The 26,318-nt window shown below is 44.3% G+C and overlaps 1 protein-coding gene across 2 annotated transcripts in view; it reads left to right on the plus strand.

Moving 5' to 3' along the window:
- Gle1 (GLE1 RNA export mediator) overlaps window positions 1–26,318 on the plus strand; it is a 35,105-nt gene that overhangs the window by 6,392 nt on the left and 2,395 nt on the right. For both annotated transcript variants that reach the window (XM_042681205.1, XM_042681206.1), the window contains 12 exons: window positions 1,472–1,582; window positions 2,373–2,521; window positions 3,004–3,064; window positions 4,074–4,328; window positions 7,762–7,993; window positions 9,244–9,356; window positions 9,523–9,592; window positions 16,797–16,939; window positions 17,050–17,240; window positions 18,620–18,749; window positions 20,865–20,969; window positions 24,906–24,988. In XM_042681205.1, coding sequence (XP_042537139.1) covers window positions 1,472–1,582; window positions 2,373–2,521; window positions 3,004–3,064; window positions 4,074–4,328; window positions 7,762–7,993; window positions 9,244–9,356; window positions 9,523–9,592; window positions 16,797–16,939; window positions 17,050–17,240; window positions 18,620–18,749; window positions 20,865–20,969; window positions 24,906–24,988 — 1,643 coding nt within the window. The remainder of the gene's footprint in view (window positions 1–1,471; window positions 1,583–2,372; window positions 2,522–3,003; window positions 3,065–4,073; window positions 4,329–7,761; window positions 7,994–9,243; window positions 9,357–9,522; window positions 9,593–16,796; window positions 16,940–17,049; window positions 17,241–18,619; window positions 18,750–20,864; window positions 20,970–24,905; window positions 24,989–26,318) is intronic.

A 26,318-nucleotide genomic window follows, 5' to 3' on the forward strand; every position in this document is an offset into this window, starting at 1 on the left:
TTCTTAGAGTTTAAGTAAATTCCTGAATGGCTGTCCTTTTTTGCTATTTTTTGTTTTTGTGCCAGTGTCCTGGAGCTTGAACTCAGGACCTGGGAGCTGTCCCTGAACTTTTTTTTTTTTTTTTGTCAGTGTGGGGCTTAAACTCTAGGCCTGAGCACTTTCCCTCAGCTCTTCAGCTCAAGGCTAGTACTCTACCACTTGAGCTACAGCCCCACTTCCGGTTTTCTGATGATTTATTGGAGATAAGAGTTTCATGAACTTTCCTGCCTGAGCTGGTTATGAACCTCGATCCTCAGATCTCAGCCTCCTCCGTAGCTAGTATTACAGGCAGGCGCCTGGCTGTCCCTGAACTTTTGTGCTTAGGGCTAGTGCTCTACCACTTGAGCAACAGCTCCACTTCTGGATTTTCAAATGAAAGTAGCAGCATTTTCTGGGCAAAGTAAAACAAGCAGGCAAGCCAAATCAAAGCATACCAAAAAGCTACCCCAAACAACAAACATCAGTTTATTAAAGAAACAGGGTGGGCATGTAGCTCAGTGATAGAGTTCTTGCCTACTAGGAAGTAGGCTCTGGGTTTAATTCCTAGTACTACAAAAAAAAAAAAAATAGAATACTGTTAAGTGTCATGAAAAAACATACTGGTTTTTACCTACATTTTTTTTCTTATTGTCCTAGTTATTGGAGGCTCATAAGTTCATTATTGGGGGCTGGGAAGGTGACTAAGTGGTAGACCACTTGCCTTGTATTCATGAGGCCCTCAGCACCTCATAAGCAGAAAAAAAAAGCCGGAAGTGGCTCTGTGGCTCAAGTGGTAGACCACTAGCTTTGAGCTGAAGAGCTGAGGGACAGCGCCCAGGCCCAGAGTTCAGGCCCAAGACCGGACCCAAAAAAAAAAAAAAAATTCATTTTTGGTTCATAAGTTGGGATGTGTTACAGTTTGGATCTAAGATGACTCACATGTTGAAGGCCGTAGTGTCCTACAACAGGATTTTGGGCAGTGATTGAATCATGAGGACTGTCATTCCATCAATAGATCAATCTGTTGCTGGTTTTGTAATTTGATGGGCTATTGGGAGGTGATGGAAAAGCAACTTGTAGTTGAAAGCAGTGGATCCTTGAGGGCATGCCCCCTTGTTAGCTATTTATTCTCCAATCCCTTCAGCTCTCCTCCCTGCCCCTTTTCCTATACTTCCTGGTAACTATGAGGTGAGCAGCTTTGCTCCACTCCATGCTTTTCATCATCATGTTCTGCTTTACGAAAGCTCAGAACCTCTTGTAGCCAAGTAATAGTAGATAGGAAGAATAACCTCTGAATAACCTCTGTTGGGAACCAAAATAAACCTTTCCTCCTTGAAATTGATTTTCAAGGCATTTTGTTAGTGATGGAAAGCTAACACAGGATGCAGTCTTTGTGTAGAAGACATAAACTTAAGCATGTTGAAACTTTTTAAAAAATCTTTTGTCTGTGTAGGACAAACATGAGCCGCAGCACCCAGAACCCATGGCCCTGCAGTCCTCCCGAGGGGTCAGAGTGGAAGGCTGCATCCGAATGTATGAATTTTTGCATAGAATGAAAGGAACGGTAAGTGAACCCTTGAAGCAAGGCAGGTTTGACCCTAGAGGACTATATTTCACTGCGTTTCTCCAGGTCTAAGAATACTTACTATGTGTTACTTGTGGAATCTTAGCTACTCATATAGTCTTAGAGATGGAATCTTACAGACTCTTTTTTTTTCCCAGGCTGGCTTCAAACCAAGGTTCCCCAGGTCTTAGCTTCCTGGGTATATAGGATTACAAGTGTGAGCCAGTAAAGCCTGGCCCCCACCTCATTTTAACGTAGTCTTTGTTTAATTTACCTTCTTGCAAAATGTTTTAAAATAGATTAATGTGTCTTTCTCCCCTTTTTTTTTTAAATGTGTGTGTGTGTGTGTGTGTGTGTGTGTGTGTGTGTGTGTGTGTGTGTGTGTGTGTGTGTGTGTGTGTGTGTGTGTGTGTGTGTGTGTGTGTGTGTGTGTGTGTTATCAAACCAAGAGTCTCACACAGGCTAGGCAATCACTGAGTTATCCCCTCCACCCTTAGAATAGCATAATCTCAGGTGTGGTGGTACACACATTTCAGGAGATAGATACAAGAAGATCTTGGGCTATACCACAAAACCCTGCTTACCCTTTCTCCCACATATAAAACAACACCACTTGGAGCAAACTGGAAGACATTTCCAAAACAGCTGAGTTTAAGGGTCTGTTGAAAGTGGAAAGAAAGCTCCTGCCCCTGTCCTAAGAAATGAGCAGCAGGCCTTGAGTGTTCAGGACCAAGGGAAAGTGGCCCAGAGCTGTGCTGGTGCTCCAAGAGCAGATGCTGATCCTTTTCAGGAGGGCTTGAGGCAGTGGCAGGAGGAACAAGAGAGGAAGGTACGCTCCTTCTCAGAGATGGCATCTGAACAGCTGAAGCGGTTTGATGAACGCAAAGAACTGAAGCAACATAAAGAATTCCAGGACTTGCGGGAAGTGATGGAGAAGAGGTGAGTTTCCTTGAAGTACAGTTAGGAACATGTTTTGGTTTTTATTTTTTTTTTTTTGCCAGTCCTGGGGCTTGAACTCAGGGCCTGGGCACTGTCCCTGAGCTTCTTTTTGCTCAAGGCTAGCATTCTGCCACTTGAGCCACAGCACCACTTCTGGCTTTTTCTGTGTTTGTTGTACTAAGGAATGAAACCCAGGGCTTCATGCATGCTAGGCAAGCACTCTACCACTAAGCCCCATTCCCTGCCCCAACTAGGAATATCTTATGGTCTCAACAGGAATTCATTCCCAAGAGGAATCCAAAGGTAGAAGAGTTCAAGTCCCAAGACTTTAAGTATTATAATAATATAGGCAGCGAAACTTATAACCCAAAGAAATGACCATCTGTGGCAAGATGATCAGTGTAACCCAACAAAATGGCTCTAAGAGAGGGAAAGCAATCTTAGGAACCATCCCTAAATTTCTCTTTTTCCTTACTCTTCAGCACTAGAGAAGCTCTGGGCCACCAGGAGAAGCTGAAAGCTGAGCATCGCCACAGAGCCAAGGTCTGTACCTGGGAGCCTCAGGGATTGTGTCAATGTCTGCAGCCTGTATGAAGTGTCAGCTTCCAGCAGAGAACTATCCTGGAGAACCTAGGCCAGTCATACCTCTGGGAGACTGGGCTGTGTCACTTACTTTGTTGTTGTGACCAAGTACTTGAGAGAAAAACTTGGGAGAAGATTTATTTTGGCTCACATTTTCAGGGGTTTCAACTCAAGGTAGGCAAGTCGTGTCAGCATAGCACCGACATAATGGCAGCCAGGAAGCAGAAAGATAAAGCCTTCTCTGGGCTCCAGCCTATGGGATGGTGCCACATTCAGAGCAGGTCTTCCCCCTGCAGAGGTATGCTTGCCTTTTTTTTTTTTTTCCTTTCAAGTACTGGAGCTTGAACTTGGCCTGGGCATTATCCCTTAGCTTTTTCTTTCAAGGCAGGCACCCTACCCCTCGAACCACAGCACCTTTTTTTGTCATTTTGCTGATTACTTGGCAATATGAGTCTCATAGACCTTCCTGTCTGAACTGGTTTTTTTTGGGGGGGAGGGAGGAGGTTCAGTCATGGAGCCTGAACTTTGGGTCTGGGCATTGTCTCTCAACTCTGCAGCTAGTGCTCTACCACTTGAGCAACAGTGCCACTTCCGGCTTTTTCTGCTTATGTAGTGCTGAGGAATCGAATGAACCTAGGGTCTCATGCATGCAAGGCAAGCACTCTACCACTAAGCAACCTTCCCAGCCCTCTGGACTGGCTTTGAACCAGCATCTTTGGATCTCAGCCTCCTGAGTAGCTAGGATTACAGGCATGAGTCACTAGTACCCGGCTGAGGTATACTTTTATTAACCTAAGAGCTCAGTCCAGTCAAGTTGACAATGAAAGTTAATCATCACAGGGTCTTGAGAAGTCCTTTTTCTGCTCTGAGCACATCTGAAAATGTGTAGTTCGCCTAGGACTTGAGCTTGTGGAAAGGGAAAGCCTCTCCGCATGCCTGTCATAAAGTGACTCAGTGGCCCTTTCTGTAGATTCTCAACCTGAAGCTTCGGGAGGCAGAGCAACAGCGCATTAAACAGGCAGAGCTGGAGCGGCTACAGAAGGAGGAAGGCCAGGTCCGACTTCGGAGCCTTTACACCCTGCAGGAGGAGGTGCTGCAGCTCAGCCAGCAACTGGAGGCCTCTGACCAGCATGGGGACCTGCAAGGGGTTAGCCTGGCTGCCTTCCGCACCAGGGGCAACCAGCTATGCAGCCTAATCTCTGCGATCATTCGTGCTGCATCAGAGGTGAGGAGCTGCATGTGAATTTGCTTTCTGTTTTTTTATTTTATTTTATTTTATTGTGAAAATACTGTACAGATGGGTTACAATTACATGGGCAAGATATGAGTACATTTCTTATCAAGCATTGTAGCCTCCTCCTTTGTTTCCCCTTCCCATCCCTTCCCATCCTCCCCCTGCCCCTAACCCAAACCTCCCGCTCCCCTTCCCCCCCCCCCCCCACACCAAAGCTGTAAAGTTTGAATTTGTTTTCTGTTGGAAAATGACACCCTTAAAGGAAAATTATTTTCTGATTTAAAAGCGATGCTTTCAAGCTGGGCGCCAGTGGCTTACACCTGTAATCCTAGCTACTCAGGAGACTGAGATCTGAGGATTGAGGTTCAAAGCCAGCCCAGGCAGGAAAGTCCGTGAGACTTTTTTTTTTTAATCCCAGTGTCCACACTGCTCAGATACCAGTGTGCACACTACCCAGATCCCTGGGTGCACACTCCCCAGATCCCAGTGTCCACACAACCCAATTCCCAGTGTGCATACTACCCAGAGGGTGAGACTCTTATCTCCAATAAACTACTAGAAAACCGGAAGTGGCGCTGTGGCTCAAGTGGTAGAGTGCTAGCCTTGAGCTGAAGAGCGCAGGGACAGTGCCCAAGCCCAGAATTCAAGCCCCACGACCGACAAAATAAATAAACAAATAAATAAATAAAATAATAAAATAAAAGCAATGCTTTCCTGTTGGAGGAAGTACTACTTATCATTTGTTACATCCTTACAAAGAATTGACAACTACGGGTAACATTTTCTTTTTTTTTTATTATTAATTAATTAATTAATTTTTATTGGTTGTGAGGTTTGAACTCAGGGCCTGGGCGCTGTCCCAGAGCTGTTTTTGCTCAAGGGTAGTGCTCTGCCACTTTGAGCCACAGTGCCACTTCTGGTTTTCTGGTGGTTAATTGGAGATAAGACTTTCCTACCCTAGCTGGCTTCAAACTGCAATCCTCAGATCTCAGCCTCTTGAGTCACTGGAGTTGTAGGCGTGAGTCACCAGGGCCCAGCTAATAAGATTTTCTTAAAAAAACCTTTTGAAGCAGGATGTGTATGTGTTAGCCTTAGGCTAGACTCATGTAGATGAAACATATTTTTTTTGCGGGGCGGGGGGGGGGGGGGGTGTCTGGTCTGAGCCTGGACTCTGGGCCTGGGCGCTGTCCCTCAGCTCTTCAGCTCAAGGCTAGCGCTCTACCACTTGAGCCATAGCGTCACTTCCGGCTTTTTTCTTTTTGCTTATGTGGTGCTGAGGAATTGAACCCAGGGCCTCATGCATGCAAGGCAAGCCCTCTACCACTGAACCACCTTCCCAGCCCCTGAATACTGTTCTTGAGCTTTTTTTTTTTTTTTTGTCTGTCCTGTGGCCTGAACTCTGAACCTGGATCCTGTCTCTCAGCTCTTTAGCTCAAGGCTAGCACTCTACCACTTCCAGCTTTTTCTGCTTATGTGGTGCTGAGGAATCGAACCGAGGACCTCATGCATGCAAAGCAAACACTCTACCACTGAGCCACCTTCTTTTTTTTTTTTTTTTTGTTGGTCGTGGGGCTTGAACTCTGGGCCTGGGTGCTGTCCCTCAGCTCTTCAGCTCAAGGCGAGCGCTCTACCACTTGAGCTACAGCGCCACTTCCTGAGCCACCTTCTTGAGCTTTACTTCCTGCTTTTTTTTTTTTTTTTTTTTTTTTGGTTCTTAATTGGAGATAAGGGTCTCATGGACTTTCCTTATGCTTAGCTGGCTTTGATTTGTGATCCTCAGATATTAGCCTCCTGAGTAGGTAGGATCACAGGTGTGAGCCACAGTACTGGACTTGCAGCCCTGTTGTCTGCTTTTTTTTTTTTTATACATTATTTTTAAACAGTATCTCACTTTTTGCTTTGGCTGACCTGGACCACCGTCCTCCTATTCATGCTTCCCTTGTACCTGGGATGACAGTTACATATCACCATTGCCTAGCTTTTTAATTGGTTGAGATAGGCTTTTGTGGACTCTTTGGGTCATAGCTAGACCTCATGAATGTTAATCAGGTACTTGCCACTTAGCTGCTCTTCCAACCTGATACCATTTTAAATGGGTGGAGTAAGAGCTAGCAGTGTAGTACAGTGATAAAGCACCTGCCTAGCATTTCCAAGGCTGATTTTGATCTGTAGCCACCACAAAATAAAATAAATCAATAGGAGAAAGATCTATTATGCAGAAAGATAATAAATAAAATCTTAAAAATTTTAAAAAAATTTTAAAAAATAGGCACTGGTACTCATGCCTATAATCATAATCCTAGCTATTCAGGAGGCTGAGATGGATCATGGTTTGAAGAAGATTCCATGAGACTCTTAGCTCCAGTTAATCACAGAAATAGCCAGAAGTGGCACTGAGGCTCAAGTGATAGAGTGCTAGCCTTGAGCAAAAGGAGCTCAAGGACAGCATCTAGGCCCAGAGTTCACACCTTAGGACTGGCAAAAAACAAAACAAAACTAAGAGTAGATATATACACACACATTTTTTTTTCACTTCTATTTTCTTATTTCTTGGATATTAAAGTGTAAAGCTAAAAAATCCAAAAGAAAGAACTCTAACAGGCAATTCTTTAAAAGATATTAGGATATAGAGGCCCTAAGTAAGCACAAGAACAGAAGTTACAAAGGAAAAGTTTGATGGGTATGTGTATATCAAATTTAAAAAATCAGGAAAGATTTGTAACATTTATTTTTTCTGGTGGTGGGGCCTGAACTCTGGGTCTGGGCGCTGTCCCTCAGCTCTTCAGCTCAAGGCTAGCGCTCTACCACTTGAGCCACAGCGCCACTTCCGGCTTTTTTCTTTTTGCTTATGTGGTGCTGAGGAATCGAGCCCAGGGCCTCAGGCATGCAAGGCAAGCGCTCTACCACTGAGCCACCTTCCCAGCCCGGAGCTCTCCCTTTTTTTTCATGTATATTTTTTATTGTAAAGATACTGTACAGAGAGATTAGTTACATGAGTAAGGTAATAAGTAGATTTCCTATCAAGCATTGTTACCCCCCTCCTTTGTCTTTCTCCTACCATCTCTTCCCACCCCACCTCCCCAACATCCCCCCCTAAAGTTGTAAAGTTCCTTTAATATTCTTTTTTTTGGTCGGTTATGGGGCTTGAACTCTGGGCTTGGGCGCTGTCCCTCAGCTCTTCAGCTCAAGGTGAGCTCTACCACTTGAGCCACAGTGCCACTTCCGGTTTTCTAGTGGTTTATTGGAGATAAGAGTCTTACGGACTTTCCTGCCTGGGCTGGCTTTGAACTATATCCTCATATCTCAGCCTCCTGAATAGCTAGGATTACAGGTGAGCCACTGGCGCCCGGCTCCTTTAATATTCTTGATACGAACTGCTTGTTGTTGAATTGGGCACTTAGTACTGTCTGTACCCCTCTGATAGAGTGGCTATCCCACGGCAGAAAACCAGGCTGAGGCTGAACGAGCCGTGCAGGAAATGCGGGAGCTTGTCACAAACTTGGGCCAGGAAATCACCAGAGCCTGTGAAGACAAGAAACGGCAGGATGAAGAGGAAGCTCAAGCCAAGCTGCAAGAATCCCAGATGCAACAGGGGTCTGGGACCCCCACGCCAACCCCAGCCCCTAGCCAGGACCCAGGAGGGACACAAAATGAAGGTAGGTTTTAGTGTGAATATGATCTTTTACCTTTTTGTTGTTGTTGTTAGTCGTGGGCCTTAGCTCTGGGCTTGGGCACTATCCCTCAGCTCTTCAGCTCAAAGCAAGTGCTCTACTGCTTGAGCCACAGCACCACTTCTGGTTTTCTAGTGGTTTATTGGAGATAAGAGTCTCACCATGGGCTGGGAAGGTGGCTCAGTGGTAGAGCACTTGCCTTGCATGCTCAAGGCCCTGGGTTTGATTCCTCAGCACCATATAAGCAAAAAGAAAAAAGCCAGAAGTGGCGCTGTGGCTCAAGTGGTAGAGCACTAATCTTGAGCTGAAGAGCTGAGGGACAGTGCCCAGGCCCGGAGTTTAGGCCCCACGACCAGACCAAAAAAAAAAAAAAAAAGAGTCTCACCAACTTTCTTGCCTGGGCTGGCTTTGAACCATGATCCTCAGATCTCAGCCTCCTGAGTAGCTAGGATTACATGCATGAGCCACTGGCGCCCAGCTTCTTTTACCTTCTATAATGTGAAAAACCTTATACAGTAGCACAGCCAGAATATTTTTGTTTTGTTTTGTTTTTTGCTGCTAGAACTAGAGTTTGAACTTAGAGACTGGGTTCTGTCCCTGACCTTTCTTGTTCAAGGTTAGCATTCATCACTTGAACCACAGCTCCACTTCTGGTATTTTGGTGGTTTGTTGGAAATAAGAATCTCATAGAGTTTCCTATCTGGGTGGGGTTTGAACTATCATCTTCAGATCTCAGCCTCCTGAATAGCTAGGATTACAGGCATGAGCCATGTCACTTAGCTGTCAGAATTTGTACATAATGTATAACATTTAGCCTAGGGTGACTTTAAATAAATATGAGCAGGTATATATTTGTTTACTATTTATGAGATTCATGTAACATAGTGTTTAAACTTAAGAACTCCGGAGGTAATCTGTCTTTGGCACATCCCATGCCAATTCTTTGTCCATGAAATGGATGTGATAATAACTGTTATTCAGTCCCTGGTTGTGAAAAAAAAAAAAAAAACAGAAAAAGTAGCCTAAGCTGTGACTCAAGGACCTAGCAAACATGAAGCTTTGTGTCTAATACTGCCATATATGTGTGTTTTATAATATATGTGTATTTTATATATTATATAGTGTTTATATATAAAAAATAACTTTATAGTGTTACTTTGTCCACAAATGAAGTGAGTAGAATATTCTTAACTTGTGTAAGATAATTCAGTAAACACTAGTTGCTTATTCCCCAGACCTCCAGGTGAAAGTACAAGACAGTACCATGCAGTGGTACCAGCAGCTGCAGGAGGCTTCTGCTCAGTGTGTATTGTCCTTTGAGGGCCTGACCAGCAGCAAGGACAGTCAGGTAGGGGAGGATTGAAAGGCAGGAATTCTGTGGGCCTGATGATTGTCAAATAGTCTCATGTTCCAAAGGAATATAGATGGTGTGTCATGTCCCTAGTCAAAAAAAAAAAGATACCTATTTATCCCTTCAAAATTGCATCTGCATTCTCACTATTCTCTTCTGGCAGATGAAAAAAATAAAGATGGACTTGCAGAAGGCTGCCACTATCCCAGTAAGCCAAATCTCCACCATTGCAGGTATGTCAAAGAGTTGAAGATGTGGCCCTTGTTTTATTTTTTCAGGGTCCAAATCTACTTCAACTGTAAGGTTCCTATAAAAAGAATGTGTTGGGCTGAGAATGTGGCTTAGTGGTAGAGTACTCTCCTCACATGCATGAAGCCCTAGGTTTGATTCCTCAGTTCCACTTATACAGAAAAAGCCGGAAGTAGCATTGTGGCTCAAGTGGCAGAGTGCTAGCCTTGAGCAGAAAGAAGCTCAGGGACAGTGCTTAGGCCCTGAGTTCAAACCCCAGGTCTGGCCAAAAAAATAAAAAAAAAGAATGTGTCCAAATAAATGATGATAGTCGCATCAGGTATTTATAAACTGTATGTATCTACTTTTCATCTCATTTTTTTCCTTATCAGTAGATATTGTTTGTATCTACTACTGAGCCACATCTCTAGCCCTGATTTTCACTAGGTTTTTGTATGTGTGTGTTTATGACAGTAATGGGATTCGAACTTAGTGCCTCTAGTTCTTGCTTGGCTTTTTTTGGCCAAGGCTGGTATTCTACCACTTGAACCATGCCTCTACTTCCAGCTTTTTGCTGGATAAAAGGTTTGTCTGTGTGTGCTGGCTTCATACCATGATTCTCAGATCTCAGCCTAAGTAATTAGGATTATAGGGTTTTGTTTGTTTGGTTTGTTTTTGTCGGTTATGGGCCTGAACTCTGGTCTTGGGCACTGTTCCTCAGCTCTTCAGCTCAAGGCTAGCATTCTACCACTTGAGCCACAGTGGCTACTTCCAGCTTTTTCTGATTATGTGGGTGCTGAGGAATTGAACTCAGGGCCTCATGCATACAAGGCAAGCACTCTACCACTGAGCCAACTTCCCAGCCCAGGATTATAGGTTTAAAGTCACCAGTGCCAAACTTACTGGTTATTTATTTATTCATTTGTTTTTTGTTGGTTGTGGGGCTTGAACTTGGGGCCTGGGCAGTATCCTTGAGCTCTTTTTCTCAAGGCTAGTGTTCTACCACTTTGAACCACAGCGGCAGTTCCAGTTTTCTGGTGATTAAGTGGTGATGAGAGTCTCTCATACTTTCTTGCCTGGACTGGCTTTGAACCGTGATCCTCATATCTCAGCCTCCTGAGTAGCTAGGATTACAGATATGAGCCACCAGCACCCGGCTTCACTGGTAAGCTTTTTTTTGGGGGAGGGGGCAGGGGGAGATCTGGTCATGGGGCCTGAACTCTGGGCCTGGACGCTGTCCCTCATCTCTTTAGTCCAAGGCTAGCGTTCTACCACTTGAGCCTCAGCGCCACTTCCGGCTTTTTTCTTTTTGCTTATGTGGTGCTGAGGAATTGAACCCAGGGCCTCATGCATGCAAGTGCTCTACCACTGAGCCACCTTCCCAACCCTTCACTGGTAAGCTTTAAGAGAGGTTTCATTTCATGTTCAGGTACACTCTTGGACCACTATCTGCCTGTTTTATGCATCTCCTAGTTGCTGGAGTGCAAGGCCCACACCACTGTATCCAGCTTCCCTCTATTGAGATGGAGTTTCATGAACTTTTCTGCTCAGTTTGGCATAAAGCTGTAATCATTTCAGTTGTAGATTAGGCTGACAGGCACATGACACTGTACCTAATATGGATTGGGAATAGATCCTATCTACTTATGAAATAGTTGTACAAAGATGTTTCAATTGAACATGTCAGTTTATGAGTACAGCATATCCTGATCAATGTTCCCCAGCCCTTCCATTGTTCTCCTCCATCTCTCCCTACTCTGTCCACTCAAGTTGCCTGCGTCCATTTTCACAGCTGTACTTTGAGTCTTAACGATTTTTTTTTTCCCCACACTTTCTCTCTCCATATGTCTGACCCTTCCTTTATGCCTTACAACAACACATATTACAGCTTCATGGTATTTAGTTTAACTGTAAGTTAGTTCATAGGTATTATACCATTAGATTCCTCCCTTGCATGTACCAGAAGTCCCCCTTGTGTATACCATATTTTTAAATTATTTATTTAGTTTGGCTTGGGTTTCTTTTTTTGTTTTAATATTGTTGAAGATTGAAACTAGGCTCTTGAGCATAGTAGGCTAGTGCTCTACCATTGAGCACATACCCACCCTGCTAGAATGACACTTAGCTATAAGGTTGTAAGTTAATTCTGCAAATATCACAAAGGAAACCTAGAGTGTAGCTTGTGGTCTTTATTCCTTCAACATCAGCTTTTCCATGTTAATATTTCAGGATTTGTTTATTTTTTCTCCAGAGATTAAGATGTAGAGTAAGAACCAGACAGGAAAAGAACCTTCTTTAGAACCAGATTTTTTATTATTTATTTATTTATTTGGTCATGGTCAGCTGAAGGCTAATGCTCTACCACTTGAACCAAAGCAACACTTCTGGTTTTCTGGTGGTTAATCGGAGATAAGAGTCTTTTTTTTTTTTTTTTTTATTGTAAAGATTATACAGAGGGTTACAGTTACATGAGTGAGGTAATGGGTACACTTCCTCTTGAACATTGTTACCCCCTCCATTGTTTTCCCCCTACCATCCCCTCCCTCCCTCCCTTCCCCAAGGTTCTTTTTTTTTTTTTTTTTTTTTTGATTGTGATTAAGTGATTACATAATTTCCGGAATTTCACAGTATTGTGGAATAATGATGCTCATTTAAAGTCACAAGTTCGGAGATAAGAGTCTTACAGACCTTTCCTGCCCGGGCTGGCTTTGAACTGCGATCCTCAGATCTCAGCCTCCTGAGTAGCTAGAATTGAAGGCATGAGCCACCGGCACCCAAATTCCAGATTTTTTTTTATAATTTTTAATTTTTTTCATTTATTTTTTGTCAGTTGTAGAGCTTGAACTTAGGGCTTGAGCTCTGTCTCTGCACTTTCCTGCTCAAAGCTAGCATTCTTTCACTTTGAACCACAGCTCCACTTCTGGTTTTCTGATAGTTAATTGGAGATAAGCACCTAATGGGCTTTGATACCTGGGCTAGCTTCAAACTGTATCCTCAGATCTCAGCCTCTTGAGTGGCTACAATTATAGACACTGGTTTTCTGGTTTTCTGGTGGTTAGTTGGAGATAAGAGTCTCACAGACATTCCTGCCCAGGATGGCTTCGAACAGCGATCCTCAGGTCTCAGCCTCCTGAGTAGCCACCAGCATCTGGCTCAGATATTTGGTTTTATACATTTCTTAATGAGGAATCATCCAAATTACAGATCACGGTGCCCAGTGGTGGGGAAGCTGCTCTCGTTTACCATGGGTTCCAAAACCCCATAAGTCTGTGGCCAAACATACATTGAAATTCCTATCCTCAAAAGGCTGTATGACAAAACTTAAACATCATTTTGTTGATTGAAATTCTTCCTGGAACAGGGCAAAGTATAACTAAGTATGTATCGTGTTGAAGAATTTGAAGTGTTGTTAGCTTTTTCTTTTCTTTTTTTTTTTTTTGGCCAGTACTGGGCTTGAACTCTGTGCTCAAGGCTAGTGCTCTACCACTTGAGCCACAGTGCCACTTCTGTTTTTTTCAAAGTAGTTTATTGGAGATGAGTCTTACGGACTTTTCTGCCTGGGCTGACTCTGAACCATGATTCTCAGATTTCAGCCTCATGAGTAACTAGGATTAAAGGTGTGAGCCACTGGCACCCCACTGTGCTGTTTGCTTTGATGCCACCATCCAAGGGTATGGTGGCTTGGACAGTCACTCCATTCCTTCATTTCTCTCCCTGGCCTGTTGTCAGGCCTTCTCCTTGTCAGTGCACACAGCACACTACCTCCAGCTGCAGCAGGGAAATGGAGACACAGCAAACTCCTCAGAGACCTGCTCCTTCAACCTTTCATGGCTATATTTACCTTTCAGTCTCCTATTTCAGAGACTGAGCTGGCCCTCATGCCCACGCTTACCCTTCTACACATCTGCCCTCATTCTTACTCCCTGTGTCTCGAAATGGCTAGCATAAGACTTTCTTCATTGTTATGGCCATTGTTATGTATCTGTCATCGTTTCCTTTCCAGGCTTTGAACTTACTTGAGTTTCTGAAATCCTAACAAAAATGTTTCCCTTGGAAGTGGTGCTGTGACGCAAAGTGTTACAGTGCTAGCCCTGAGCAAAAAGAGCTTAGAGACAGCATCCAGGTCCTAAGTCATGCCCCACAACTGACAGAAAAAAAAGTTTCCCTTGATCTTGCACCTTCTGATCCCATTTCCTAATCCTCTTGCTTCTCAATGAAACTCGACTCCTGTGGTAGCATTCCTTTACTATCTAGGTTCTTCTTTTTCTTTGTGGGTTCTTCAGTCTTCTTCCTCTGTTATTCATAGGTGATTTCTAGTGGTCTGATTACTGCCCAGTTTTCCTCATCCTACCCCTCTCAGGGCTTCAGACATTACCTGTGTGCTGGTGACTGCTAGATCTGTCCTTTGTTATTCCTTTTCTCTGAGCTTCTATCTTGTGACTCAGCCTCCAAAGGGACCTCTGCCTAGATGCCTCTGAGCGCCTACAGGGGAGTATTTTCCATGTCTGAGCCCATCATCTTTCTCATGCCTTTCTTCCTTCTGTTTTTTTTTTTTTTTTTTTTTTTGGGTCCTGTCATGGGGCCTGAACTCTGGGCCTGGGCACTGTCCCTCAGCTCTTCAGCTCAAGGCTAGCACTCTACCACTTGAGCCAAATCGCCACTTCTGGCTTTTTTCTTTTTGCTTATGTGGTGCTGAGGAATCGAACCCAGGGCCTCATGCATGCAAGGCAAGTGCTCTACCACTGAGCCACCTTCTCAGCCCCCCTTCTGTTTTCTTTTACTGGACAGTAACATTTTCTGTCCTGTCACCTGAGCTGGAAACCAGAGTCATCTGCATGTCTGCTTCCTCTACTTCATTCACCGCTTCTAGTTAGCTTCTAGATTTGCTGTTTTCTGCATACATCTTAGTTTTGTCCCTGTGGCTCCATCATTACTAAAGCTTGCTGAGAGAGACTTCTAGCTCAATACAGGGTATGCTCAGTGATGAGCGAGAGGAAAAAGAATCTCATTTCTGTCTCTGGAAGGAAAGCCAGTGTCCATGAGCCGTTAGCATTGGAGAAATTGCAATAAGGACATAAGCAGAAGAATATGAAAGGCACAGTTAGAGAAGTAAAGATGGGAAATTCAGTCAATGAGGTCTTTTGAAACTGACAGTAATATAGCAATGGACTTTAACTTAGGAATGTGAGCTTGTGAGTTGAATATAGAGATTATATATTTTAACATCTCAAAAAGGTTTAAGTCTCTGGTTTTCAGGGATTATTTGGGGGTTTCTTTCTCTTTTTGTTTGAATTGGTGCCTGGGTGCTGTCCTGAGCTCTTTTGCTCAAGGCTATTGCTCTACCACCTTGAAGCATAGGTGCACTTCCAGTTTTCTGGTGCTTCATTGAAGATAAGAATCTCACAGACTTTCCTGTGTTGGGTTTGAACTGCAATCCTTAGATCTCAGCCTCCTGAGTAGCTAGGATTACAAGTGTGAGCCATCAGTGCCCGACACTGTTTTGGGGTTTCTAAACACTTGCTTCTTAGTTCCTTCCAGCCTCTGGTCTGTGAGGGTTATAATAAAGCACCAGAATACTGGAAGTGGCGTGTGGCTTAAGTGGTAAAGTGTTAGCTTTGAGCTGAAGAGTTAAGGGACAGCGTCCAGGCCCAGAGTTCAGGCCCCACGACCGGCAAAATAAAGGGGGGGAGGGTAGGGTAGTACTCTACCACTTGAGCCACAGCACCACTTCCGGCTTTTTCTGTGTATATGGTACTGAGGAATTGAACACCAGGGCTTCATGCATGCTAGGCAAGCACTCTACCACTAAGCCACGTTCCCAGCCTGCAGAGTATTTTTCAATAGGAGATGCTGTGCTAATGTTTGATTGCAAATACAACACAGTAGTAAAAACTATATCATGCCTGCAATCCTACCTACTCAAGAGGCTGAGATCTGAGAATTGCAGTTTAAAGCCAGACTGGGCAGAAAAGCCCCCATTAAATTCTTATATCCAATTAACGACTGAAAAACCAGAAGTAGAGCTGTGACTCAAAGTCATAGAGTGCTGCCCTTGAGCAGAAAATCTCAAGAACAGCGTATAGGCCCTGGGGTCAAGCCCCTCTACTGACAAAAAAATAAGAGGCAGTTCTTCTAAGGATAAAGAAGTAGTTACAGTGTCTAGTGGCAGGAACTAGAAACTTTAGTTCTCTTTTCCTCTTATCTAGCTTTTCCTCTGTGCCACTCTATCCTTTCCTATAGATAGCTAGTCTCTGGTCTACATGCAAGTGCAAAGCTCTACTATCTGTGAGTGATGAAGTACCAGACACTAAAGGAATTCATTCTTAAGTTGTCTGAGTCACTCAGCTTGACTTCCTATAATCTAACTATAGCTCATTTGTGGGAAGGGGTACACAGGGTCTTCATAGAATTACAGCTATTAGAAACTGTGAGAGTCAGCTTTAGCTTCCCATTACTGTAATGAATATCTGAGATAACATAAAAGAAGAAGAGGTTTATTTTAACTCATAGCTTTTACAGGTTTCACTCCATGATCACTGGACCTCATTGCTTTTGGCCCATGTGACAAGACAGAACTACTCACCTCAAGGCATGAAATGAAAAAGGAAGGAATAGTCCAGTGTGCCACCGTCCCCTTCAATGACATACATATCCCCATTGACCTGAAGGTCTCCCACTAGACTCCCACTTCTTAAAATTTTCTAATACTTCCAATAGTGCCAAGCTGGGGATCAAGCCTTTACTAGGCACGGGGACCTTTGCAGGACTCAGAATCTAGTTCAAACCTCAGCAGTAGCTCACTGTGTATCACTGTGTATGAAGGAATGCATCTAAGTAATGAAGACCATTATTTAGATGATCATTTAGAAGGTTTTTCCTAGAAATGGGACTCATTCCATGGGTATTTGCTACAGCCCTAGGATCTGTGGTACCACACCTTCTTTTTTATGTCTTTCATATCAGTTTCAGAATTAGTTGCTTCTCAAATAAGGAACTGCTTTGGAACAGTGCCACAACTTGCATTCTTTTGTTTTCCCCCACAACATTGATTTGAGCATCATACATTCTTCTGAACCAGTGTTTTGGCTTGAAGCTCAGGACTTGTATAAGGCTGCTTAGCTGAGTTTCTATAGATGCTTTGTTATTACATGATGAGAAAGAGATTGATGTGCACTTGTGCTTTTTACTGACTTCCTCTCTCCTACCCAGGCTCAAAACTAAAGGAGGTCTTTGACAAGATCAATGGCCTGCTCTCCGGAAAGCTGGTTCAGTCCGGTGGGCACTCTGTGTCCATCACACTTAACCCACAAGGGCTGGACTTCGTTCAGTACAAACTGGCAGAGAAATTTGTGGTGAGAAATCTTGTTGCCAGAGGTATGGGGAGAAGAGGCTGGTGTAAAACATGAAGTCTTTTCTTTGCCAGATATTAATTAAAAAATTCTGCTTATCCTTGTGTTTGCAGAAACAAGGCGAGGAGGAAGTGGCCTCCCACCATGAAGCAGCATTCCCCATTGCAGTGGTGGCGTCTGGGATCTGGGAGCTCCACCCTAGAGTGGGGAACCTCATCCTTGCTCATCTCCACAAGAAGTGTCCTTACTCTGTTCCGTTCTACCCCGCTTTCAAGGAGGGAATGGCTTTAGAGGACTATCAGCGGTGAAGTTGGTTTTCTCCTTACTTACTCTCCCTGGGGAGATTAATGGAATATAAATAGAATTGGGATTTGTTTTCCCTTCTTACAGCTTCTTTCACTGCCTGGGCTGGTTTTGAACCAAGATCCTCAGTTCTCAGCTTCCTGAGTAGCTAGGATTACTGGCTGCCAAATTATTCAGTAAAAAGTAGGGATAAAGCTGGGCGCCAGTGGCTCACGCCTGTAATCCTTGCTACTCAGTAGGCTGAGATCTGAGGACAGGAGGTTCAAAGCCAGCCCTGGCAGGAAAGGCCGTGAGACTCTCATCTCCAATAAAACCACTCAGAAAACCGAAGTGTCACTGTGCCTCTAGTGGTAGAGAGCTAGCCTTGAGCTGAAGAGCTCAGGGATAGCGCCCAGGCCCAGAGTTAAAGCTCTATGATTGACCAAAATTTTTTTTTTTTTGCAGAAATGAGTAAACGTTTTAGCTTCTTTCCTTATTTGTAGATGAGGTAATGGTATCCATTACTTCCTGCCTTTACTTACCAGTTTACATTGCAGAAGTTTTACAAAACTATGAATTTGTTGTATTAAAAAAAATGCCAAGGGCTGGGAAGGTGGCTCAGTGGTAGAGCGCTCGCCTTACATGCCTGAGACCCTGGGTTCGATTCCTCAGCACCACATAAGCAAAAAGAAAAAAGCCGGAAGTGGTGCTGTGGCTCAAGTGGTAGAGTGCTAAACTTGAGCTGAAGAGCTGAGGGACAGTGCCCAGGCCCAGAGTTCAGGCTCCACGACTGGACCCAAAAAAAAAAAAAAAAATGCCATGTGCTGGTGACTAATGCCTATAATCCTAGCTACTTCTTTTTTTTTTTTTTTTTTTGGGGGGGGGGGGTGCAGTCTGGTCGTGGGGCCGGAACTCTGGGCCTGGTCGCTCTCCCTCAACTCTTCAGCTCAAGGCTAGTGCTCTACCACTTGAGCCACAGCGCCACTTCCGGCTTTCTTCTTTTTGCTTATGTGGTGCTGAAGAATAGAACCCAGGGCCTCATGCATGCTGTGCCACCTTCCCAGCCCCAATCCTAGCTACTTCTGGCTGAGATCTACAAATTGAGGTTCAGAGCCAGCCTGGGAAGACAAATCCAAGTGACACTTCTCTTCAGTTAAACAGCAAGAAGCCAAAAGTGGAGATGTGGCTTAAGCGGTAGAGTGCCAGCCTTAAGGGGAAAAGCTAAGCAAGAGCTGATGGCCCTAAATTCAAATTCTAGTACTACCCAAAAAAAGAGAGAGAATTCTACAAATGTAACAATGTATATTATAATATATTGATGCAAAATGTAATGATATTATGTTACTTTTAGCCATAAAAGGAAATCTGTGGTTTTCACTTGCATTTTATCCTATAACATAGGATGCTTGGCTATCAAGTGAAAGACTCCAAGATGGAACAGCAAGACAACTTTCTAAAGCGCATGTCTGGGATGATCCGTCTCTATGCTGCCATCATCCAGCTCCGGTGGCCATATGGAAACCAACAAGCAGTAAGTGGAAAGGGCCTACTTTTATCAGGGAAACATCAGGCTAGAGTCCCGATTACTGTATGCCAGCCACAGCAAACATTGCTCCTTGTGTTAGTTAGCTTTCTGTTACTATAACAAAATACTTAGGATAAGCTATTACCAGATTTTGACTTAGGGCTTTGGTGTTTTAGTCTATGGTCACTTGGCCATAGTAGTTTTTTTGTTTTTTTTTTGAAGTTGTTTTTTGTTCAATGACTAGTGCAATTGAGGTTTATTTTTCTTTATTTTATATATTTTTTATTCTCTTCTCCTTCTGTCTCTTCCCCCATCTTCTTCTTCCTCTTCCTCCTTCCTCTCTCTGTGTTTATGTATTTGTGGGTATATGTATGCTGGGAATTTCACCCAGCCCTTGTATATGTTAAGCAAGTGCTCTAACATCTGAGCCTCAAGATTTTCCAATTATAGGAATAAATGAGGAATTGTTACCTTAGACTTGGTTAGTACCCTGAAGGTCCCATACCTTACCTCACACATGGGCAGAAGGAAAATTTGAAAACTAGCAGGATATGTATCTGTCAGTGACAGAGCTACAAGTAGAATTCATATCTTTTAGTCGAGTTGTTTCTCAGGGTATGACAAATTAGACAGATAGCAAAATGATGGACTTGGACCCTTAACAGAACAACAGAAGTTGAATCTAAGAAGTTTTTGTTTGTTTTGTTTTGTTTTTTTGCCAGGCATGGGTGGCAGATCCTCAGTGTGCGTGTGCTGGGGCTAGGTGCCAGTAGTTCCCACCTGTAATCCTAACTACTCAGTAGACTGAAAACTGAGGATCACATTTCAAAGCCAGCCCAGGCAGGAAAGTCTGTGAGACTCTTTATCTCCAAAAACTGCTTAAAAAAAAAAAAAAAGCCAGAAGTACTATGGCTCAACTGGTAGAGCACTAGACTTGAGCAAAAGAAACTCAGGGACAGCACCTAGGCTTAGAGTTCAAGCCCCATGACTAGCAAAAATAAAAAAGTCTAATGAGGTTTCCTGCTGGGCTGGCTTTGAATCATGATCTTCAGATCTCAGCCTCCTGAGTAGCTAGCCTTATAGGCATGAGCTACCAGCACCTAGCAACACGAGGATTTTGTTGTTGTTGTTGTTGTTTTGGGGATTTGACTTTTTTTGGTGCCTAGTGCTGGCCCCGGAAAAAAAAAAGGTTTTTATTCTTCCCTTAGTATATTCAGGTTCTGTGCAAAAAGTACCAAGAAAAATGTTAGTAATGACTGTGTGCTGGTAGCTCACGCCTGTAATCCTAGCTACTCAGGAGGCTGAGATCTGAGGATCACAGTTCAAAGCCAGCCCGAGCAGGAAAGTCCGTGAAACTCTTTATCTCCAATAAACCACCAGAAAACTGGAAGTGGCTCTGTAGCTCAAGTGGGAGAGCGCTTACCTTGAACTGAAGAGCTGAGGGACAGTGCCCAGGCCCAGAGTTCAAATCCCACGACCAACCAAAAAAAAAAAAAATGTTAGTAATGGTAAGTGATAGCCTATAGAATCCCTGAAACTGAAGCTGACAGGTATGTGGAAAGAATCTTTTTTTTTTTTTTTTGGGGAGGTGGGGGGTACGGTCGTGGGCCTGAACTCTGGGCCTGGATGCTGTCCCTCAGCTCTTCAGCTCAAGGCTAGCACTCTATCACTTGAGCCACAGCGCCACTTCCGGCTTTTTTCTTTTTGCTTATGTGGTGCTGAGGAATCGAACCCAGGGCCTCATGCGTGCAACGCAAGTGCTCTACCATTGAGCCACCTTCCCAGCCCATTTCCTGCCTTTTTTTTTTTTTTTTTCTGTTTATGTGGTGCTGATGAATCCAACCCAGGGCCTCATGCATGCAAGGCAAGCACTTTACTACTGAGCTACCTTTCGAGCCCCGTGGAAAGAATCTTGTAAATAATTTGGGAGCCTATGCTTGGATTGCAATATTTAAAAGCAGAATTTGGTTAGCTTGTCTTCTTTCTTCCTTGTGGTATGTGCTTGGACTAAATGATGTCCACTTAGGGTGTGTGTCTGTGTGGTGGCTGTAAATGATAACTGGGAGTTTAAGTCTCTGAATGAAATGAGATCAATCCATAACCAAGCTTCTCTCTTCCCAGACTCACCCTCACGGCTTGAATCATGGCTGGCGCTGGCTGGCGCAGATCTTAAACATGGAGCCCCTGGCAGATGTGACAGCCACCCTTCTTTTTGACTTCCTGGAGGTACGTCATTCAGTGAAGCGCAAGCCAGTGGTTGAGGTGGCCTCAGGATATTGAGTCACATGAGTGAGAAAACAATATGGTAATGGAACTTGGTGTTGAAAAATATTAGGCCAGTGTCACAAATTGTTACTCAAGAACTGAAGGCATGGTTCAAGAAGTGGAAGAGTGCTAGTGCTGGCCAAGCAAGCAAGATGAGGCAGCATGAGGCTCTGAGTTTAAACCCCAGTACCAGTAAAAAGGAAAAAAATAAATCTTTAAAGAAGGGTGATGCACAGGGCTGGGAAGGTGGCTCAGTAGTAGAGCGCTTGCCTTGCATGCATGACGCCCTGGGTTCAATTCCTCAGCACCACATAAGCAAAAAGAAAAAAGCCGGAAGTGGTGCTGTGGCTCAAGTGGTAGAGCGCCCAGGCCCAGAGTTCAGGCCCCACTACCAGACCCCAAAAAAAAAAAAGAAGGGTGATGCTGGTGGCTCATACCTGTAATCCTAGTTACTCAGGTTGAGATCTGAGAAACACTGTTTAAAGCCACCCTAGACAGGAAAATCTGGGAGATTCTTTTCGCCAACTAAGCACCAAAAAAGCTAGAACTGGAGCTGTGTTAGAGTGTTAGCCTTGAGTACAAAAGCTCAGAGACAGCACCCAGGCCAAGTATGTATGGGGATAGTGGTATATGTCTTAACATGATTGTAAAGAAAAATTAGACTGGGGGCCAGTGGCTCACACCTATAATCCTAGCTCCTCAGGAGACTAAGCTCTGAGAATTGAGGTTTAAAGCCAGACCAACCAGGAATGTTTGTGAGACCTCTAATTTATCACCAAAAAGCCAAAAGTGTAGCTAGCTAAGGCTCAAATGATAGAATGTTAGCCCTGAGGAAAAAAACAAAAGCTCAGGGACAGTGCCCAAACTTTGAGTTCCAGCCTCAGTACTGGTACCAAAAAAAAAAAAAAAAAAAAAAGCAGCAGCAATCAGGTGGCTCATACGTGTAATCCTAGCTACTCAGGAGGCTGAAATCTGAGGATCGTGGTTCAAAGCCAGCTGAGGCAGGAAAGTCTGAGAAACTTGTACCTCTAATTAACTACCAGAGAACTGGAAGTGCAGCTGTGACTCAAAGTGGTAGAGTGCTATCCTTGAGTAAAAACTCCAGGACAGTGTCCAGGCCCTGACCCAATGACCGGCCAGGCCCAAGCCCTATAATTGACAAAAAATAAAAAAAAAGAGAGAGGAAATATTTTTTAGTGATACCTGCAATCAAAGATAGGATGTGTAGTGAAGCCCTGGAATGAGGAATTGGACTATCACCAAGCAACAAGACAGTTGGTCTGGAAACACATGCCAGGGGACTACCCTCCCTACTGGTTCCTTTTATTTTTTGGGGGGGGTCCGGTCATGGGGCCTGAACTCTAGGCCTGGGCGCTGTCCCTCAGCTCTTCAGCTCAAGGCTAGCGCTCTACCACTTGAGCCACAGCGCCACTTCTGGCTTTTTTCTTTTTGCTTATGTGGTGCTGAGGAATCAAACCCAGGGCCTCAGGCATGCAAGGCATGTGCTCTACCACTGAACCACCTTCCCAGCCCCCCTACTGGTTCCTTTGTTCTTGCTCTGTAGGCCAATTTTTCTGTGCACACTGAGCAGGGTAGCCATCCTTAGCTGTGTCACACAGTCTCAGTCAGGTGACCTGGTATGGGGAGACAGGTATTTCACTGTTGTGATTCCTACTTCCTAGAGAGAATGTATTCCCCAACAAAGGTCAAGTATCTCCCCATCTAGAAGGCTCCATATAGTTCTGCTCCTGAAGGCCCACCATCACAGGGTGAGGTTAAAGAAGGCTCAGGGATAGCTGAAGGGGCAGGAAAGGGATTAAGACGCTGCTCAACTCATAGCTAGGCACATACCTGTCATCATAGCTGAGATTGGGAGGATCAAGGTGCCAGGCCAGAAAGGTCAACAAGGCTCTATCTCTATGGAGGGAAGCTGGGTAAGTTGCCACAAGATCTATTATCCTAGTAATGATGGGAAGCCTAAAAGCCCAGTACCGTAGGAGGCAGGAAGGAGGCTAAGGGAATTGAGCAACGTGATACACAACTGCAATTCCAGCATGTTGGAGGCTTAGGCAGAAGGATCACAAGTTGCAGGCCAACCTGAGCCTACAGATTGAGACCCTGTCTGAACCAGACAAAAAGTAAAACTAAAGGCTCAGGTATGAGCCATGGCAAAGCTGAGAGATTGTACCTATAATACCCGTAGTCCATAATCACCTGGTAGTTCCTAAAGTTATGATATATGAACAGTGAACCTGTGCCTATAAAAACACAAGTTGTAGGGGCTAGGAAGGTGGCTCAGTGGTAGAGCACTTGCCTTGCACGCACGAGGCCCTGGGTTCGATTCCTCAGCACCACATAAGCAGAAAAAGCCGGAAGTGGCGCTGTGGCTCCAGTGGTAGAGTGCTCGCCTTGAGCTGAAGAGCTGAGGGACAGCGCCCAGGCCCAGAGTTCAGGCCCCATGACCAGCAAAAAAAACCCAAAAAACAAAAAACACAAGTTGTAAATGAGGGAACAGTAGGAGAGAAATAAAAAAAACACACACAAATGGTATTCTATATTTCTAAGGTTGAGAGGGATACTGTACCCTCAAAAAAGATTCAGTAGAGTAAAAAGAATTGTTCACTAAAGCCTCATTGAGCTATTGTCTTATATCAATACATGCTTTAGAAAAACGTTGGATTTTCTTTCTCTTTTTCTTCAAGACCCAAATCATAGGTCTTGAACTCTGGGCCTGGGTGCTGTCCCTAAGCTCTTCAGCTCAAGGTTAGCACTCTACCACTTGAGCCACAATGCCACTTTCAATTTTCTGGTGGTTAATTGTAAATAAGAGTCTCACGGACTTTTTTGCCTGGGCTGGCTTTGAACTGTGATCCTCAGATCCCAGCCTCCTGAGTAGCTATGATTACAGGCTTGAGCCACCACTGCCCAGCCTTTTCTTTTCTTTTCTTTTTTTCTTTTTTGATCAGTTGTGGGGCCTGAAATTGGCCTGGGTGCTGTCCCCAGCTCTTCAGCTCAAGGTGAGCACTCTACCACTTGCCACAGTGCCACTTCCAGTTTTCTGATGGTTAACTGGAGATAAGAGTCTCATGGACTTTCCTGCTTGGGCTGACTTTGAACCGTGGATCCTTAGATGTCAGCCTCCTGAGTAGCTATGAATACAGATATGAGCCACCAGTGCCTGGCTATTTTTATTTTTATGCCAGGATGTTGGACTCAGGGCCTGGTTATTGTCCCTGAGCTGCTTTTTTTTTTTTCTTCTTCTTCTTTTGTTTTTGTCAGTAGTGGGACTTGAACTTAGAACCTGGGCACTGTCCCTGAGCCTCTTGTACTCAACACTTGAATCACTTCTGGCTGTTTTTTTGGTCCATCATGGGGCTTGAACTCTGGACCTGGGCGCTATCCCTCAGCTCTTCAGCTCAAGGCTAGCACTGTACCCCTTGAGCACAGTACCACTTCTGACCTTTTCTGCTTATGTGATGCTGAGGAATCGAACCCAGAGCCTCATGCATACAAGGCAAGCACTTTACCACTGAGCCAACTCCCAGCCCTTACCCTGAAATTTTTTGATAGATGTAAAAGCTGAAGGCTGTGCCGGGCGCTGGTGGCTCACGCCTGTAATCCTAGCTACTCAGGAGGCTGAGATCTGAGGATCGCGGTTCAAAGCCAGCCCGGGCAGGAGAGACCGTGAGACTCCTATCTCCAATAAACCAGAAAACCGGAAGTGGCGCTGTAGCTCAAGTGGTAGAGCGCTCACCTTGAGCTGAAGAGCTGAGGGACAGCGCCCAGGCCCAGAGTTCAAGCCCCACGACTGACAAAAAAAAAAAAAAAAGCTGAAGGCTGTTTATGCTTTGTAAACCTGTCAGTGGATTTCCATTCTCCCTACTGTCTTTTCCCCAGGTGTGTGGGAATGCCCTCATGAAGCAATACCAGGTCCAGTTCTGGAAGATGATACTTCTCATTAAGGAGGACTACTTCCCCAGGTATCAGGCTTATTGAGCAGATCTCAGGGATTTGGTAGGTAAAATTAGGAGTCAGGTGTGAGACACTCTGGACTGCTATTGCATGCTGTTTCCAGCTTAGATTGAAAATGTCTATGTGGGCTAGAGGCCTAGCTCAGCCATAATGTTGCCTAGCATGTATAAAGCCAAGTCCATCCTCAGCACTGCAAAAGAAATGAAAAAAATAAAGCCTATGTAAAGGATGACCTCTTCCTACTCCTATGCTTATCTGTGAATTTTGAGTAAATACTTTTGAACTAATGAGAATCTTTTAAATATTGTTTGTTGACTATATAAAAACATAAATCAGGAAGATACTGGATTAAGATGGCATTGGGCTGGGGGTGTTAAAACACTTACTTAGCTTCTGATACTAGGTGTTTGTGCCTAGCAACAAAACAAAATCTGGCAGGTTTTTTGTTTGGTTGGTTGGTTTTGTCAGTCGTGGGACTTAACTCTGGGCCTGGGTACTGTCCCTGAGCTCTTCAGCTCAAGGCTAGCACTCTGCCACTTGAGCTATAGTGCCACTTCCAGTTCTGTGGTGGTTAATTGGAGATGAGTCTCATGGAGCCAGCTGGGCACTGGTGGCTCACTCCTATAATCTTGGCTACTCAGGAGGCTGAGATCTGAGGATTGGGGTTCAAAGCCAGCCTTGGCAGGAAAGTCCATGATACTCTTATCTCCCATTAATGACCAGAAAACTGGAAGTGGCGCTGTGGCTCAAGTGGTAGAGTGCTAGCCTTGAGCTGAAGAACTGAGGGAAGCACCCAGGCCTAAAGTTCAAGCCCCACAACTGACGGGAAAAAAAAAGAAGTCTAAACAGACTTGCTTGCTCAGGCTGCCTTTGAACCGTGATCCTCACATCTCAATCTCCTGAGTAGCTAGGATTACAGGCTTGAGCCCCTGGCGCCCAGCCAGTTTTTTTAGTTTTTTAACTATTCTTTTCCAAACCCCCAAATAATCTTGGATGGTGATTACCTGTACTCATGAATTAAACCAAAGAATCAACATTCATAAAATGAGATGGACAAACTTATTTATCCACCAGTTTGACTCTGGTGTAGAACCACCTTGAAGTTGCCTTCTCTTTCTTCTCAACTCATTGGCATTTCAAGTAGGGGACAGTCTTCATAAAACCCATCCCACCTGCTTAGAAAGACTTCAGAAAGGAGTAATGCTCTCCTCTCCTCTCCTTTGTCGCTGTTTGAATAAGCACTAGCACCCTTAGACTAGAAGACATGACTGTGAGATCAACACCTCTCCAAAAGATAGATTTGTGTCACAAGTGGGATTCATGTGTCTTCTTTCTCTC

Source organism: Dipodomys spectabilis, unplaced genomic scaffold (assembly GCF_019054845.1).
Source record: "Dipodomys spectabilis isolate Male_0828 unplaced genomic scaffold, ASM1905484v1 ptg000067l, whole genome shotgun sequence".
NCBI lineage: Eukaryota > Metazoa > Chordata > Mammalia > Rodentia > Heteromyidae > Dipodomys > Dipodomys spectabilis.